Genomic DNA, 19,998 nt, shown 5'->3' on the forward strand with positions numbered 1-19,998 from the left:
AATGGAGGAGATGGTTTGGTACAAGTTGTAAGACTAAGTGTTTTGGTGGGGATTTGTATTAGTCTGCGATACAAAAGTCTTACTATACAAAATAAATGTAGGAATAGTTGAGAAGCTAATTCACTTAAGAACAGGTTTCATAAGTCATCATAAGCTGACACATTGCCACTTGAAAAAGGAGGATACCTTTAAAATGACTACCAGTTTCACCTAGTAAAATTAAGGACTTATTAAGACCATTATGAATGACTTATACAGCTTTAAATGCTAAGGATTTGTTTTTATAATGGCTCAGATGGTGTAGGAAAAATGAATTTATTTTTATTATTTGTGTCTTTATTTTTTATTAGAACAATGTTTATACTAACAACAGATTAATCAATCTTTTTATTTTGTATGATGCCATATATTACCCGGACACACTTCTTTTTTTACTGTGTTGCATACTTTTTAGAAGGAACTGCTGACAAGAGGGGAATAGTAGAATAAGAATAAATATAGTGCGGGGGCCCTTGTTCCAGACTGCTGTCTAATAAGAAGTCCAGACATGTCACAAGAAGCATGATGCTTGTGGAAGTTGTGAAATATATTAAAGATGCACCTTATTGTTCAGTTCTATTATGCAGAGAAGGGTTGCAGAAAAGAGGAAGTATGTCTGGGGGCAACACTCAAAGGACTGGAGAATGACTGATAAGTGACGTTACACCAAAACTCCACCTGTTAATATCGGTTGTGTATATATGCTAGAGTCAGGGAAATGTATGTTAGTTGCAAACCTCTTAAATGTAATTCTTGTAATGCACTGGGGTAACAAAACCCAGAGCTCTGTCATCGAATTATTCATTTGTATCTAATAAATTACTAATATTTTTGGCATGGAAGAAAACCCTCTCCTGACCTTTTTTACTTAACAGACATGGAATTGGCTTGATATTCCAACAATGTTCTAGTGAAAAAGATTTTAACTTGCCCCATCATATTCAATTAGATATTTCTTAGCTACATGTTTTACATAATGTGTCAAACAAGTTAACAACCACAGTTGTATACACTGCCTTAAAAAAGTCTTGTCGCTTATTCAAGTTTTAGGAACAACAAGTAATAACTTGACCTCTAGTTGATTATTTAGCATCAGAAGAGGCTTATATGAAAGGCAAGGCCTCTAGATTGTGCTTATTTTACCAAAATAAAAGAAGATCTTGCCTAGATTTTTAATTATTTAATTAGGACACTAAGGTCTCACTTTATTTAGACTAAAGTCTTGTCACTTAACAGAAATAATATCCAGTATAGAATACAAAATCATGGTGCAGTGGAAAAATAATTAATATTGTGCATGACTCCCATGAGGGAGTCTTGAACAACTGCATCAATACAACGTTGCAATGACTTACTAATAAAGTCTAGTAATTAAGTCTTACTAATAATCTATAATGACTCCCAGAATCCATCATGATTCTTTGGATTCATCTTCAATGCCTACTCCATCTTACCCCAAACATGCTCAATATTGTTCAGCTGACTGGGCTGGCTAATCCTGAAGCACCTTGACCTTTTTTACTTTCAGGAACTTTGAAGTGGAGGCTGAAGTATGAGAAGGAGTGCTATCCTGCTAAAGAATTTGCCCTTTCCTGTGGTTTGTAATGTAATGGGCAGCACAAATGTCTTGATACCTCAGGCTGTTGATGTTGCCACCCACTCTGCAGATCTCTTGCATCCCCCATACTAAATGTAACCCCAAACCATGACTTTTCAATGAGAATCTTGAGTCCATGCAGGTTCCAACAGGATGCAGTTCAACAGATGATTCATCGGAAAAATATGCCTTTCTGCCACTTTTCCAAATGATCAACTAGAAGTCAAGTTATTATTTGTTGCTCTTACAACTGATATCCACGACAAGACCTTTGTCAGTTAGTGTACATACTCAGTGGTCTACACAAAGAACTTTCAAACTTACGTTATTGAAAGGATAATAATTAAACCACATTGCTTATAAAGCTATTAAATTAGCTACTATAATATCAGTTATAAATAGAGCTTTGATAAATCTTTTATTAAGATGTTTAAGATTGTCATTAAGATTGTTTGTGATTGGATGTTTTTTTTTTGCCTGATTGAGTACTTTTACATGAACATAGTAAAATAAAGACCAGTTTAAAAATGATTTAACCATCAAGAAAATAATTGAGTTCATTTCAGACTTTTAAAGACTTAAAATTTAAGACATTAAGACTTTTAAAGAGCCCGCAAACACCCTGGTTTTGCCAGCTGTGTTCACAGAACTTAAAATTTAAAAAAGTTAAGGGGCTTGTAAAAACATTTTTTATTTTTATTGCGCTCAAAAAGTCTCAAAACTATAGTAAAAAATAAAATAAAATCTTATGTGTTCATGTAAAATTACTGTTTTCTTTATCTCCAAAATGTAATTTATATTTTTGTTGCATATTTAAATTATTACATCAGTCAGGATTTCTGCAGGTTTCACGAAGTAAAATTTAAGTCTTTTTAAATCCTTTTAAGACCATTATGAATGATATTTTAGACTTATACAGCTCTACACGCTAAGGATTTGTTTTTCTAATGGTCCAGTTGGTCTAGAGGATATAAGCCTACACTGCTTATAAGCTTTTTAAAAACTATAGTAAACCAAATGTATGTACATCCAACAGTCTATCCAGGTCAGTGTTCTCCACCTTTATTGTAAGGAAGATAATCAAACCACATTGGTTGTAAAGCTATGAAATTAGCTATTATATTATTAGTCATGAATACATCTTTGTTAAATATTTTATTGAGATCGGTTGTTTGTGATTGGATTTTGGTCTGATTGAGTAGTTTTACATGGACATAGTAAAACCCTTAACAAACTCCATACAGACTCGTCCATACCCCTCATTGCACACCATCAATATGTAGAATGCACTGCACTTTAACCAATACATACTTGAAACAATACTGGCTACAACTATGTGGACACCTATTCACTGTACATATCGCTGTCAATTTTACATTGTTGTATTTGGACTCTGTATTTTGCACTGTCTGTATTTTGTACTGTCTGGTGCCAGCACCTAAGTTTTTTTTACTTATCATAGCACACATGCTGCTGATGATGTGACAAGTGATTTGATTTGATTTGAACCAAGACGGTTTAAAAATGATAAAAAAGCCAATACTTGCATTCAATTTAAGACTTTTAAAGGCCTAAATTTTAGTTATTAGTTAGTTAGTTAAATTTTAATTATTTTAAAATGTCAGACACTGGTTTTGCTGGTTGTTTTTCACAGAAATTAATATTATAAAAGTTCAGGAGCTTGTAAGGACTTTTTTTTATTATTATTTTGTATTATTTATTTATTATTAAGGCTGATTTTCTTTGACCAAAACTATAGTATAACTAAAAATCTGATTTATCTTTATGTAAGATTACTGGTATATTTGTGTTGTATATTTAAATTCAAGTCAGTTCGCTGTCTCAAGAATCTTTAGAAATCAGTTTAATATGTCGAATCGCTGACTTAAGGCTCATTTCAGATTTTTTTTAAATTATCAGCATTATAAAAAGGTACAAAAGCATGAACCTCACTTTTAACTGGGTGCTCAGCCAAAGAGTAAAAAAAGTGCAAAACAAATACTAAAAGACACCAAACATCAGAGCCCCAAAAATGTCAATTTATTAAATTAAAAAGGCTGATACAAGGCATGTATCTATGAGCAAACGGCTCTTCTTCAGATAGTTGCTTAATTTAATACATTGGTATTTTTGGAGCTTTGGTTTGGCCGCCTTTTTGAAAATATATGAATTACCAGGGTTAACACGTTTGTGGAAATGCTGATACTAAATTTAACAAAATTTCATGACTGATGATTCATTTAATTTCATGATTAGTTTCATTTCATGATAATTCAAAAAGGCAGTATTTGAAAGCAAAATCACTTGTGCCAACAATAAGTACAATTCTAGGCTTCATTGCTGAATAAAACTATTAATATCTTAACAACTCAAACCTTCACAATGTTGTGTACGTTTGCTCTAATACAGGGGTGTCAAACTCAATTCCTGGAGGGCCGAAGCCCTGCACAGTTTAGTTCCAACCCTGCTCCAACACACTTACCTGTAGGTTTCAAACAAGCCTGAAGGACTCAATTAGTTTGATCAGGTGTGTTTAATTAGGGTTGGAACTAAACGGTGCAGGGCTGCGCCCCTTTTGGAACTGACTTTGAAACCTGTGCTCTAATATAACAGCTCGCATAAGTGGTCAGATGACATACATTTTAATACAAAAATTCTGTTTAAACAACTGATCAGCTATAACAGACTATTTATTTGGCATCGGCAGTCAAAACCAAATCTACATCTTTGCTTGGAGGCAATCGATTCAGCCATTGTTTAGCATTGAATACAGTGGTCTCCCTTCCACAAAATAAACAACAACAGAGCAGCAGAATACATTATGACAGAGTGCAAAAACACAAGCTGGCAGGTGCCAACAGGAGCCGCTCTCACGCTTACAGGCGATTTAGTAACGTCACTCCTGAGGGAGCATTAATAAAGGAGCAAGCTCTGCGTAACTCTACCTCACACACACACACAGGCTGGGGGATCCCACACTGATCTGGCAAAGGCTCCTCCATTCACAATAAAGGCAGAACATAGACAGATGTCAAGCATGAATGCCTAATGAAGTGCTAGTGATTTTTTTCTCTTTTTTTCCATTTTATGTGGGAGGAGACAAAGGTTCAAGTTTAAACGTAGACTGTCAAATTCAATAACATTGGCACAGACTTTAAAACAAAACCAAACAACAACAAAATTTTGTGTAACAAACATCCAGTAGGTTCTAAAACTAGACTTTTTTTTTGAGGTAATCCCCAATGTTATTATTATTACTATTATTATTATTATTATTATTATTATTATTAGCATTATTATTATTAGCATTATAAAAATAATAATAATAATTATTATTATTACTGATACTATTATTATTATCATCATCATCATCATCATCATCATCATTATTATTATTACTATTATTATTACACATTCTTAAGATACACTCAAAAATAAGTGTACAAAATAAATTAATGTTAATAAATATATGGTACTATAACATAAACAATATAATATAAAAGGCGTTTATTTTTTTAAAGTAACTTCATACAAACTAGCAACATCCAAAGAACATTTACATTCCCCCAAAATGTTCTTTACAGCATATTTTTTAGATTCGTAAAAAATTAAATAAAAGAAAGAAAATAAACAAATAAAGAAAAATAAAGAATAATTTTTTAACCGTTGTGCACTGTTTAAACTTACTACCCTTTTGTTATGTTAGGGATGAAAATTGCATCAGATAAACTTTTATTTATTTTATTCTTACATAAATCTGTTTTTTCAATCTCAGTCCTGATCAAAAGTACAAAACTGTTTAAAAAGTTACCAGATTTGAACTCAAATTCACAAATGATGTCACTGATTTGGTGAAAAAAACCCACAAAAAGATATATTTTAAACATGAAAAGTTGTGGACTGAATTATTTGTCCTTTTATCTCAGTCTTGGATATGTGAATGATTAGTAACAACATTGGCTTTGAAGCATTGTTAGATTTTCATCTTTTCTCCCCAATTTACTATTGGTGGCTGTTTTTGCCCCACTCACTTCCATTAAAACCACATTTGATGGTGCATAAATGCACAGTCTTTGTTTTTGTTTACTCCATGTACTTCTAAGAGCTGAGATACATGTTTGGATTTTCTCAGACACAGAGGTGCTAAGTGCGCAAAGGTCACACTCACACACTTACTGACACATGCTCACACTTCAATTGGCTGTTATACTCCATATAAAATCCAAAAATTAAGCTTTTTTGCACAGGCCTATCTAAATGGTTAATGGGGCCAACTGATGATCAACAATAAAAAATAAAATTTTTTACCTCTACCAGCAACAATAAAAATTGCATGATTATTTTATGTCATGGTTTTGTAATAAAAAAAAAGGTTAAAATGGAAGTCAATGAGGCAAAAACAGCCACCAACAGTAAATTAGGGAGAAGAAATGAAAATCAAACAACAATCCATCAAAGGCAATGTTGTTTCACATGTCCAAGACTTTGATGATAGGTTAAAAAAAAAAAAAAAATCCAGTACACAATTATTTTTTTATACTGAAAATACGTAATTTTGTGTTTTTTTTTCACCAAATCAGTAACATCATTAGTAATCTTGGCAATTAAAAAGTTAAAATTCTGTAATTTTCTAAGCAATTCAGTAGTTTTGGTCAGGACTGAGGTTGATTGATAGATTTATACAATCTATATATATTGATCTGATGCATTTTTATAGCAGTTTAATTCAGTGGATGATTCCATCATGAACACAACAAAAGGGATTTACAAAAGTAAATTTGCTCAGAGTTGTATTGTTGATTTTTATTTATTAATTTTTTAATTCAAAGCATTTTTTCAAAAATGTGTCAAAATAAGATGTCACCAAAAATCATTCTGCTAGGTAAAACACAGAAAAAGTTATGTCCACATCGAGATCTAAAATCACCCTAGGGTGGATGTAAACATCCCCAACAGTACATAAGGGTTAAATACTAGGGGAACATGTGCTTTTAAAATGAAGGATCTTTCATTAAGCAGTTTCTTAATAGACACATTTGGCTCTTAGAATGAAGAACATTTTAAACTTTATGTTCACCATAAATAATAAGATTGAGTGGATTTTGAAGGTTCTCTGTGGACCCATCAATGCTAATGGCAAAACTGTGAAAACTCTCTATTTAAAAAAAAAAAAAAAAAAAAAAAAAAAAAAAAAAAAACTGGAACACCCTGGCAACCAAATTGCACCACTTAAGATTGTCTACAAAAATTGTAAGAACCTAAGATATGATTTCATCAAAGAATAAATTAATATTCTATGCAATGAAATTAGAAGTAGGCAAAACAAAACGAAAATATCGTCAAGTGCATATTTCATTTCATGTAAACAAAGTATGAAGAAGTTTGACCCGAAAGCATGCTGTACTCATATCGAATTAGACACGACTCGATGACCCGGGAGTCTTCCTGCACCCTGCGGAAATTTGATTAAAAAAGCTATTGAGGATTCCGAGCATGATGATGATGCGCAGAAAAGAAAAGCCAGCAGAGCCAGGGCTGGATAAACATGAAATACACGGAGGTCCACACCTACTACATCTGCCACCTGTTTTATTTTTGTATTTTTTGATTCTGTCAAACAGTTGTTTACTGACCTGTGTTTAAGTCCTGGGTTTACCATAAGAGAAAATCCCCCACGGACATGTGTGTGTGTGTGTGTGTGCCAGAATTCTTTGTTCCAGGCATCACGAGCAGCAGGAGGGGCAGAGAGAGCGAGAGAAGAGTAATGCTATGAGTCATTCAGTGTTAGAGAGAGTGGGTGGGTGGGAGAATACTTGAGTATTTCATATAAAGAGGCAGCAGAGAGACGCCATATGCCATATGGGCAAAACTGACTTTCCACTCATGGCTGGGTTTGACAGGACCCCCCCTCGATTGTGATTGTGTGTGTGTTAGCGAAGAGACGTATCTAAATAATATACTAATAGGGCTGTGCCATCAATTTAAATTCCATTTTGGTGTCCAACGATATAATGCTTATTGCGTCATGTCTAGGGATGGGTACTGAAACTCTGTAATTTATCGTTATCTGTGCTACATTATAAAAGACCGAAGCATCGATAAGCTCTGACGTTAACGGTTCTGCTATTGGTACTGGAGAATTATTGCTGAATAAACATTACTTACAGTTGCATAATTTAACTGACCAACCTTTTCTAATTTGCCATATTTAATATTCGTTCGCATAGTTGACAAGCTCACTTGAGAAATGCTTGTGTTTCCGGCAAGCGCTCAAGTATAAAAGCCATCCCAGTTCTCGGCTGTTCACGTGCGCTCAGTGGTGGCTCGCGCTAAAAGCACACACATAGCTCACAACACAGACTCGCGCACACACACACAGCTCGTAAGCTTGCAAAGTGGCGGAGAGAACCAAACGAGTTGTATTTCCCGAGTGGACAGCAACAATACCCAACAACAAACGCAACAAGTTTTTTCTTGCATAGGCGAAGTGAAAGTATCTTTCAAAAGTGCATTAACTGCAATGAAAAGTAATGAAAAGTTTTTGACTGCCTAGTTACTAACGGTCATGTTACATCAATCACATCGTTATGCCAGCAGTCAATCACCTAAATTAGTATAACATTAATATTTAAACACACAAATAACGGTTACAAGAAAAATGTATTTTACCATAGTATTTTTAATGTTTCAGCATTCGCCACCTGCTCCTGATGGAGCTTGCATTTAAACAGTTCTTCATCTCATTTTAAAATTGAACAACTAAGCGAATGCTTAAGTCTATTTCTTAAGTCGAAGTCTTTAACCTTTTATTTTTGTCCTTACTAGTCATTAAAATAATAATATTAATAATAATAATAATAAATGAATAAAATAAATTTCTTAAGTCTTCAATTTTCAAATGCCTTCACATAAAAAAGACACTAATTTTAGATATAGGTGGTACTGAGCATGTCCATCAGGGCTTATCTGTGGTTGATTATACTTTTAATAGTCATGGATATTATCTACCAGATGAAACAGAATGTGTTTTTAGATATGGCGTCTATGAATGTGTGAATAAAAAGAGAAGGAGAGAAAGTGATTGGCTTGCTGGCTGGGTGAGTGAGTTGGCATAACTGTGATCTGAACACACTGGACTTTGTGAAGACCCCGAGTAACAGCTGGCGAGTTGGGAGCCCCAGGAAGGCAGACCGGGGAGGGGAATAAACATGGGAGCGGAGAAAAGGAAAGAGAGAGGAAAATGGGATTAGAGATCCTAAACTGCTCTGCACTCAGACACTTTCACCAAGCTTCATCTGAAGCATCTTCTCCAATGTTGAATCCAAGAAACACACATTAAACAAGGTTGTAAGTTAAATAAATCAACACATATTAGGCCATCTTGTGTTGCTGTAGCGGCTAAATAAATGGGGCTTGAAATACTATAGTGTCTCCCGGCAGCAAAACTATGTTTTTTGGGGAATTCCGAGGAGTCCGGGTGCGGAGATTTGGTCACACTTTACTTTAAGATACATATCTTGCTATTAACAAACAATTAACTAAGACTTTCTGCTCTATAAACAACTATTTTACTGCTTGTTAATAGTACATAGGGCAGTAGTTGGGTTTATGTATTGGGTAGGATTAGGGATGTAGAATAGGATTCTACTTTAGAAGTACTAATAAACAGAAAATACCTAAAAAATATGCAGGCAATGAGCCAGTAGTTAACAGTGGGAATTTGTAGTGAAACTTAAGTGCTACCACACTTTTTTAATGTTCTGTCAGTGAACAAAATAATCTTCGTAAAAGTATAAGGATGACACAACTGCCATCCAAGAAATTTACAAAACAAAAACAAATTAATACAACTTGATCTAGATTTAAAGTAGAATGAATTTGAAAGAATGTGGTAAAATGAGGTGAACAGGATGGCCTTTGCCAGTTTAACAAAGTGGTTCCTGGCATTGAAAGTCCGTGCAAGGAAGAGAGAGGGAGTGGGTTATTTCTTCCCATTTGACTCAACCTTGACAATAATGTAATGTAATGCATAGATCTTGTGGTTTAATAATGAACTCATTTGAAGAGCAAGGTCTGTGTGATATGGTCAACATCACATTCATGATCATCCTCCTAAATTGCTGGAACTTGTTTTATGGTTTGTATGAGACCACATCCCCAACTAACCCTCAAATATCCTCCACCCATCACAGGAGCTAAAAGCTGAAACTCGCATGACTGACGGTGGGCAGGAACAGATTATGGCTATTGATTGGTGCCTAGAGATGGATCTGAGCCAGGAGGAGAGAGAGAGCAAGCAGCAACTCCATCGATTCTTCTTCAGCAGGGGAGGCAGCGAAGAGACTGAAGGTCAGCGAATCGCTGCCTCACCTCTAAAAGGCCACTGGCCTGCGGATGCAAGCCCCGCATGCTCCATGCAGAGGCGCACAGACGAGAATGACACGCTGACCTTATGGTCAATGAAGGGCTCAGTGGTGCAAGAGTTAAACCAGCTGTCCACTTTCCAATTCGAAATAACTAAGTAATGACAAATGACGTCATGTCCATGGACATTCGATTGAATAGAAAATCAAGCAGAGAGTGGTGAGTTTAAAGAAGTCTATGTTGGCTGTATTGCAAAAAGGACATTTTGGCTGCACGTCAACAGGACCACTGCAAAAACCATCAGAGTAATATCTGAATGCCATTACTGCTTAAAAATTAGTGGTTCTAACCATCACAATGCAAAGAAATCTGGCCAACTAATGTGAATTTGGTCAAATAATTGAAGTCAGTAATTTCTAAAATGCAAAATTAAAAGATTTGGATAAGCTTTCAAAGAGCACTGTACGTGTGTAGCCACTTGTAAAAGCCTGTTCGTATCATGTTGTGTTCACCCCAGACGCGGAACGCGCGGATAAATTGCACTATTCGCGCGTAAATTGCTGGGTGAACATTTGAGTTTACTCGCTTCATTCGCGCATCAAATCCGCTTGTGTCGTGTGTCAAATTCACTTCAAAACAAACGTGGATTCGCGTGATGGGCAGGGCTTCTGTCTGCCTGGTGACTCTAGCTTCATAGCTAAATGGCTAACATGGATTTTATTAAGAAAATAACAGTGTTAATGTGCTTTATTAAGACTAAAAAACAGTCTCGATATGTTTAGGACCGTTTCTGAGTCCACTACATGCTTTCAGAGGTGCATCCAGCTCTGTGAGCTTATAAACTCCGCCAGAAACTGAACCTGGATGATGGAGGCTTTCAGCGGTGCTTCTGACTGAGCCAAGCCCAGTTTAATGACTTGTTGTCGGTGTCGCCTGGAGAATTTTCCCCCGGGACGCCATCAACAGGTTCTACATCACAATCATGCCCCCACAAGAGCAAGCTTCTGATTGGTTAACGCGGCATGAATGTCCGCTGAAGTTCAGATTTTCGAATTCGAAAGATTCACGCGAAACGTGCAAAACGCTCAATTCACACCACGCCATTTGCGCATATTGCGCCATTCGATTCGCGCAATTCACGTCATTTGCGCTGCGCCATTCGCGCCGCAGGATGTCAATTCGTGCGTTTACATTGACTTAACATGTAAATCACTCGCTTGACGCAGGTTCCGCATCTGGTGTGAACGCAGCATCACAGTGACTATTTAGTGGATAAATATTTCAATCCAAATTAACAAATGTTAACACATTTGTTCCGACAGACACAAGCTTTGACATATCATCAATGTGAAAGTATCCATTTTTACTAAACAAAGTCGTTCTAATTACTTTTTCATTGGATTCCGAAACGTTCTGCCACTCACTGCTTACAACAACAACATTCTTTAATGTTTGCTTCTTACAAAAGCAAAAAAAAACTTTACAATAGGGGTGAATTTACAGCAGTTAACATGGCCATAAGCTTATAATGCACAAAAGTGAAATCATACCACTTTGCTTCTGCCTGAAAAGGCTAGTACATATGTTCTTAAGCTCTGTGAAAGGAAAAAAAAAACTCTTCTCAAAAACAGGTGGCAGTAGACTATCTTTGGTATTCAAAAAGGAAAACACCAGGATTGCACATATACAGTGCAATCCAAATGGGAAATATATTGCACTCCGAAGGGTGTGATCGAAAACAATCATGACTGCCATATTGAAATACTGTTTCAATCTAAAGTGGCCATGTCAAAGGGCCCTTTGGAATGAAGGAATTCGAAGGGTATAACTGATGGATCAGGTATCCATAATCCTCTGCGAAGGAAAGTCGTCTGGTTTCACACAGAGTTTCCATTCAGAAGGGCTCTAATGACTTTAAAGCTGTCACAAAGAAGGGAAACTGTTCCATTCAGAAGGCCAAACAGACATGTAATGGGTAAACTGTAAACAAAGCCGCGTCTGATGACCACTTTTAATACAAATTTTGTGGCCTACTTTATTACAGGTGATATTTGTGCATTGGAATGCTTAAATAAGACGAACAAGCTAAAGTAAATGAGCTTTTTTGTAAACATTCTCATGTTCTGATTTGATAAGCTCAATTTAAGGAATAGTCTAACAAACTGCCCAAGACCATTTTCAACATCAATGAAAGCCAATTAGTGTCAACGGTGTGAAACCGTAAACACTGAGACAGATAAAATTGAATTACAGTGGTCCCTTGTCATTCGCGAAAGTTACGTTTTAAAAGTAACCTGCAATAGGCAAAATGAGCCAAGTAGTCAGCTTTAATTTTTACAAATATTATAGATGTTTTAAGGCTGTAAACCCCTCATTACACACTTCATACACTTTTCTCAGACAGGCTTTAACATTTTCACACTTTTCTCTCGTATAAACAATCTCAAAGTTGAAATTTTCTTAGAAAAATGAGTCCAGTATTATAGAATGAAATCAAAGATTAAATCCTGTTGTCAGGCGCAAACATTCATCGCTGTCAGCAAAAGATTCATAAAGATTTTTAGCTTTTGTGCGAATAATGTTGACATCCTGCGTGATGTTCTTTTTCCTGCAGTCCCTGATCCACAAAACTAAAGCAAACTCCATCCTTAAGAAAGTCGCACACCGGATGTGCTGCACACATGACTGCTGGAAGTAACACACAACGGTAGTGCACATTCGTATGTTATTTAAAGGGCACCTATGGTGAAAAATCTACTTTTCAAGCTGTTTGGACTGACATATATGTTGGTAGAGTGTATAGACCATCATATTGGGGTGATATAAACACTCCCAGTCCTTTTTTTTTCAATTTAACAATATAAAAATGGTGGACAAATTGGTTTTCAGACAGAATGCAACTTGACGTAGGAGTGCAGTCCCTCCGCCCACCGAATTGATTGACAGCTTCGCGTAGCATGTTCTGTTAGTCACGTGTATAATCATGTCAACAAGACCAGATGTGCGCAAAGCAACCAGGAATAAAAGGTCTGTTCAGTTCGCTAGAATCATCAATCATCATCAAATGTGATTAAGAGTGAGTTTCACATGTTTAAAATGTTTTAAAACACGTGTGCACGTGTGTAATGAAAAAACGAGTAAGATAAACTTTATATTCGATATGAAAAGATGTGCATAAACTACGATGGAAACACTTTTACCAAACAAATTCCTCCAGTATTCACATTAAAAAGGTCATGTGATTTTGTTATAAGAGATCATTTGATGATAACGTGTGTAAATGGACAAATCAGCAAGCTGACTGCAATAAAAAAAAAAATCTGAAATGTTGTTTTGGTCATTCTAAAATGCCTAACCATTTCAGTTTTAGTGTTATTATATTATTAAATGACCTCTAGAATTATCCAGAGTGTCTGTGCTCCGCGTCTCACACCTTCAAACGCCAGCACGCTTTCACTGCATGTTGCCATAGGTCTTCAGAGGCGCAGGTCATTTATTCAATTAAGAAAAGATTCATACAGCTTCCCCTGCAACAGCATATTCCATTTTTACGGTTGATATTTGTCGTCAGTAAATCAGGAAGCGACGATTTTGTTCTCTTTGACTAGTTGGATGAAAATGTTGCTTTATTCAAAAGTTTTTTATGTGATATTCTTGTTTTGTGCGTAAATTTAATTTGCATCTTTAGAGAAAAACATAGTTAATGACTTAATTTTCACAGTCTATTCTGTCGGCCTGCAAACAAAGAGACGTACAAAGAATGCCACCAAGTATGAGAAAATGAAGGAACAAAGAGGCCTTGAATTTCCTTCATTTATTGATCCAGTAACATATCCTAAGTTTCCCTGCTCAGGGCTTCAGAGTGGCCCTCTTCAAACACGCAGCAGCTGATGAATCAATAATCGCGACGCATTATGTGCAACGTGAAAGGTGTCAGCAGGAGAGGGGTCTCTCCATTCAAGCTAAGCCCTTTGGAAAAGCATAATCCCAGACTCGGGCGGGACGGAGATCCATAGATTAGCTGCAAACACTCACCTGCATCCATGCACAATAGAGCGCAGGGATGTGGGACAGCACAGGGCACGGGGGTGGATTGCAGTGCCCCATGCCAAGCGCTGGTGGTCATTTCACCAAAACCCATCTAATTAGAGCTGAGTGATGGTGTAGCCCGCTGGAGGCCCCTCCATCTCTGCGGCAGGGGCCAGCGAGAGACACCTGCTTTTATCAGCCTGCGCAGGAAGCACAAGGACTCTCTTTGAAGAAATATTCAGCTAATTACGCTGGAGCACCAAACACAACAAGCAGGAAGATTGCAAGGACCCGACCCATTGTGAAGCAGAAAACTCTGGAGAGGTTTCATCTCTGCGCAAAAACCAGACATCTTTCAGACCGAAAAGCATGGTCATTGTTCTGACTGCGAGTGACAGAGTGGGCAAAGACTGAAAACACACTGGAGCTTAAGATGGACGCGTATTCGCTAATGTGGTGTAAGCTTCGGGACGGTCAATCTGCATTTAGATTCCTTATACGAATCGTAAGCAAGTGTGGATTTGCTAGGCTACGCTCACTGGGCAGACGTGTCTTAGCTGATATTTCTGTGAAAATACGTTGCTCCAGATACATTTGTTGCACGCTTCAGATGACAAATCCATTAGAGAGCTCTGTGTACATTTTAGTGAACATGACATGCATTACTTAACATTTTTTAAGGGGTTTTTGCCTTTAAATGGGATATGATAGTGGAAGACAGACAGGAAAGCATTGGGAGCAGAGAGAGGGGAAGGAGTGGCATTGGACTGAGGGGAGAGTCGAACTCAGGTTATAGTGAGCACCTTCATGCTATTTGTTGACGCATTTAACCGCTAGGCTATTGGCACCGACTGAAATGTATTACTTATGGTACATTTCATTGTATGTTTTACGTCCTTCTTGTATACTTGCAAGAGAAGATAAGGCTTTGCCGTACAGATCACCTAGACATGTGAACCACCGACAAAAACCCTTCCCTAAACCTGACAAATAGTGTTTTCAAAAGAAAACATAAGAGATCACATAGTTTTTACCTTGATTTAACATTGGTTTAAGTTCTTTGGTGTCTCTTTAATCTCCTTGGTGGAACCATGCTTCATTGAACTCAACTGCTCACAAGTAGTACACTGTAAAAGTGAACTACCAAGCAAAGAGTCTATGCCTGAAAAGTTGTCCATAGCTGACTAAATTTAGGAAATTGTACTCAAATATAAGTTGCCAATTGCAAAATATGAGTGGTTTTTGGGAAAGTAAAGGATTTGAGTAATTCAAACTAGAACTATTGCAAAAAAAAAAAAAAAACATATTACATAAAAAACACATTTGCAGGTAACTACAATACAACCTTAAGTAATAATATTAAGAACAACTAAGAAAAAAAAGACAAGAATTCTGTGCATGCCATTTTACAAATGTTAACAAAAATCTAAAAACTAAAGCAAATCAAACAATAATAATAATAATTATAAAAAATAATAAAATAATAATAATAATATTAATAATAATAATAATAATAATTATTATTATTATTAGTGGTAGTGTTAGTATTGTTAATAACAGCAAAAAATACACTGATTGGGTGTTTCAACGAAAGGAAAAAAAGGACAAATCATAGTTTATTTATAATATTACCAATATAAACAACACTAACATAGAAAATCAATTAATATAATAGATTTTTAATTAATTATAATTTAATGTTGACTTCGCCCCTGCACCCTTTTCCTTATAATTAATCACTTTTCATGCAACATAACTTGATTTGATCAGAAACTGACTTGTGTTGTGAACTTGGACAAACAGATAGGCAACGGAAAGACAAACAGAGAACAAGTGAGCGGGAGAAACACACAAAGAATGCACTTTTGTGTAAACGTAAGAGGTGACTGTCGAGCAGATGTTCTTGTGATGGACAGTGGAAGCAGCACCCAAAAGCTGATCAATTATTCATAGAGACAGATCAAGTCATTGCAGGAAGCTGTGAAAGCAGAATATCCTTAATGGCCTTTCACACCCTATTCACCAGAGACAATTAAGAGTCACACACACACACACACACACACACATACACACACACACACACACACACTCACACTCACAAAAATGATCACACTGATGTAATATGATTCAGGCAAGAATAGAGGGGGATTAAAATCAGGCATGATAAAGCAATATCTACTAATGATTGCTACCTACTGTAAAAAAAAAAAAAAAAGTGAGTAAATCTGTTGCTTTTTAAGCGATAAGTTAACTTCACTTAAAAATTTGATAGATTGCCTTAAAATTAAGCAAATTAACTATTTGCATTTTTATATAAAATTTTTATATAAAAAACACACAAAGCTTTTGGAATAGCTTATATCTCCATATAGGTAATTACATTGGTTTTTCCAGACCATTCAACTACAAGATATTATTTGTTACTATAAAGGTAAAACTGATATGTCAGAGAACTACATTGTTGACTTTTTTATTTTGTATGCGAAATACTTTATTCACAAACAAAATTTCTCCAATTTGCAGCCTTCTTTTTCCCATTTTTTATTGAAATTGATGTTTTTAATAAATCATTAATAAATAAAAAAGTGATAGATTCTTAAATTATTATGATAATTATTTTGGAAATATCACAGATACTATCACAGATAAGTCCTTCTCTTTCCTCTTGTTATATATGTATATATAGGCCTCTTGGATTTTATCCAAAATAATGTAATTTGTGTACCAAAAATTAATGAAGGTCTCAGGGGATTTGAACTACTGACAGTGTGTAGTGGAAGTGGTGTTGACATTACAATGCTTTGACCTACAAGCATTAGTAGTGTGCAGTAGTGCGTTAGCCAGCTCACCGCTCAGCATCCGTAAAGGTGAAAGGATACAAACTCTGGTAGAGTGGCAGACGAGACTTCACGGCCCTGCTGGCATTGATGCACGTGGCTCGCACCAAACTCGGCAACAACTCTCCAGTCACTATCGCCCCATCAAACAGAGGCCCAAAAAAAGGAACCTGGTTGACAGAGAGAGAGCAAACAACGAAGACACACTGTTATTTTTGTACTAAACCTTAAATCAATTTACATGAAGATGCCGCATGTGATGCGTGTGCCACAAACAGACCGGAAAAAATAATAATAAAAAAATCGATGCGCAGGACAGCACACGGATAATGCAGCACTTCCATTTGCCAAGCCTTGCGTTTATCGAGTGGATGAAATGAGAGTTATTTGAGTGGAACGGAAGATAACAGCGACACAGCTGAGGGAATCTCGCTAATTGCTGCCGGTGACATGTTGCAGAAGCCATACATCTAACAGCATCCAGGCCACTCGGCGCACACACACGGCAGTCAAGTCTCGCAGAGGTGGCGTGTTTACCAGAAATTACAAATGATGCGCGCTCTGATTCTCTGGGGATCTAGTGGCAGACGCAGGAGGAGGAAGATGAAAGGCAGCTTGACCGCGATGAGAGTGGCGTGCCGACAGTGCAGTAATGGACTCTGAGCATTAGTGCTTTCAGAGAACAGACAGGAAGAGATGCCATCCTGCCACAGTCCACATCAGCCAAACAGGGCACATCCTGATGAACATCTCTACATGCCTCCAGAGAGGCGTTTCACGTAACACACAAAAAGTTACGATGATTGTTGTGGTTCTTAATGTAATGTAATGCCATTATCCTCATGACCTACCTGGGGTTTTTTCATGATCTGAACAAAGAACATGTGGTTTTTCATGGGGTAGATGATGACGAGGACATCTCCAAAGTCGGTGGGGATGATTCCTCGCCTGTAATCCCGCGTGTGCTCCGACCACACGATGTGCACTTCGTCGTTTCCCAAGTGACGAAGCTGCAAGCAAGCAGAGGCAAAATGCATCAATAAATCTGACAGGCAATAAAATGCGATCAGCATTAGTCATGTACCTCTCACAAGGGCTTCAGTGTGGAGAAAAAACAAGCACAGATTGAATAAACAGACAAACAAATTCTTAGAAAGACATAAAAGGATTTCAGGCATCGGTAAAAGTCGACCTCAAGCTTTCAAAATGTGATCAACAACAATTCCAGAGACAACGAGAAAGACTGTACATTTATTTTAGTACATAACGACTGCAATTATTTTAGGGATTTTCAATCCCAAGTCAAATGAGCAGGAGAAATTGGGTTCATTATGTTTCAATCATTTAAGCAAATTGACTTTAGCCTGAAAATTGGAGTTGTTTTTTCATTTTACATAAAAATATACATACATTTGAAGGAAATGCGGGTTTTATTTTTAGGAACATCAAATACAGGGATGCTGAGATTCTGATTAATGCGGAGCTCCAATGTTGAAGCTCCAGTAATCTACTGCGATAATTTGACTAATATGAGGAAATCTGTGTATCAGAAAACTGGGTTCAGAGATGTTGCAGCTGTCAAACCTTATGGCAGGAAATATTGAAACAGTAACCGGTAGAAATTATTCCCATTGCTTGATTGAATTATTGTGGATGCAGATGTCTATAGAGCTACAGATGACGCATATATGATGTAGTTTAATAAACATATGCGATGGATTGTCATGATATAAATATTCATAATATTTAGGGATATCCCAATCAGGTTTTTTTTGCCTTCAAGTCCGACTCATTTGATGCTGAGTATCTACCGATACCGAATCCCGATCTAATACTTCTATAATACATACAAAAAGAATAAAGAGCGAGGAAACAGATCCAGGATGTTCCTTATTTTTTTATTTAATTCACTATATTTTACAGTTCAACAACTCAGTTAACAAACAGAGCACTTCTGTGAGGTAGCTGAAACAATCAAGTAATAAATCATTTAAATTCTTCATATTTGGACTTTAATGCAACAGTAAATATATAAAAAAATCTAATATAAAAATAAATAGCACCTCAACTTAAAACACCCGGCAGGCAATTCCAAGTTTAAATATCTCACAGTTTGCTATGGTAATGTTATCTTCATCAACTTTATAATACCTACAGACTGTAGACATACTCATGCTTTCTACTTCAAGCAGCTTCCGTGTTCTACTTTTCCGGCATTTAACCAATAGAGTCTCTGCAACAAAGTGATGCCATGGCGCACGCCTTGCTTTTTCTGTGTGTCAGTCAAGAAAGAGGTCTGATCCTGCGCTAACGCAAAACTGTAGATGTGTCAAAAAATATGACACGCAAACATACATAAACACACACGCGCACACACACGCGCACACACACACACACACACACACACACACACACACACACACACACACACACACACACACACACACACACACACACACACACACACACACACACACACACACACACACACAGACAGACACAGACACAGACACACAGACACACACACACACACACACACACAACCTGATCGGGAAGCTAACGTCCGATTCCGATAGAGTCTGAAACTGCAACTGATTTCCAATCACGTGATCAGATCTGGACATCCCTAATAATATATATGTATCGGGTTCTCACTGACACAGTTTTTTTGTAGATTCTTTAACGGATTGAGACATGCTGATACTTTTAAAACAATATTTCAAAGAATCGATGGCAGTAATGTTGTTTGAATTGTGCTAAATGGTTTAACAAATGGTCATAAACAGCCACCGAATCTGTAAAATAACAATTTAAAAAATAAGAATTGGCAAAAGGTTTTATAAAATGATAGATATAAAATGTTGGACAGTTTTTGAACTTAAAAATAACATAAAAATGTAGAACTACACGAAAAAAGAAAATGTATAAATAACATGAAATGAATTTATTTATGGATAAACTGAACTTAAACTCTGAAAACTAAACTGACAGGTTTAATTTACTAGAACTTCCATGTTAAGCTGCTTTGACACAATCTACATTGTAAAAGCACTATAGAAATAAAGATGAATTTAATTTTACTTATTTTTTTCAATTATACTGCACAATATATTGATTATAAATGTGAGTATA

At 36.4% G+C, this 19,998-nt stretch overlaps 1 protein-coding gene across 19 annotated transcripts in view; it reads right to left on the reverse strand.

The window, feature by feature from the left end:
* The window catches only part of ralgapa2 (Ral GTPase activating protein catalytic subunit alpha 2), a 324,474-nt gene that overhangs the window by 65,235 nt on the left and 239,241 nt on the right, over nucleotides 1-19,998 (reverse strand). For all 19 annotated transcript variants that reach the window (XR_012393091.1, XM_073927824.1, XM_005158906.6 and 16 more), the window contains 2 exons: nucleotides 17,718-17,876; nucleotides 16,909-17,036 (listed from right to left, as the gene is read on the reverse strand). Coding sequence is in view for 18 of the 19 variants with exons in the window: in XM_073927824.1 (XP_073783925.1) it covers nucleotides 16,909-17,036; nucleotides 17,718-17,876 (287 nt within the window). In the remaining variant the exon portion in view is untranslated. The remainder of the gene's footprint in view (nucleotides 1-16,908; nucleotides 17,037-17,717; nucleotides 17,877-19,998) is intronic.

Source organism: Danio rerio, chromosome 17, assembly GCF_049306965.1.
Source record: "Danio rerio strain Tuebingen ecotype United States chromosome 17, GRCz12tu, whole genome shotgun sequence".
Classification (NCBI taxonomy): Eukaryota; Metazoa; Chordata; class Actinopteri; order Cypriniformes; family Danionidae; genus Danio; species Danio rerio.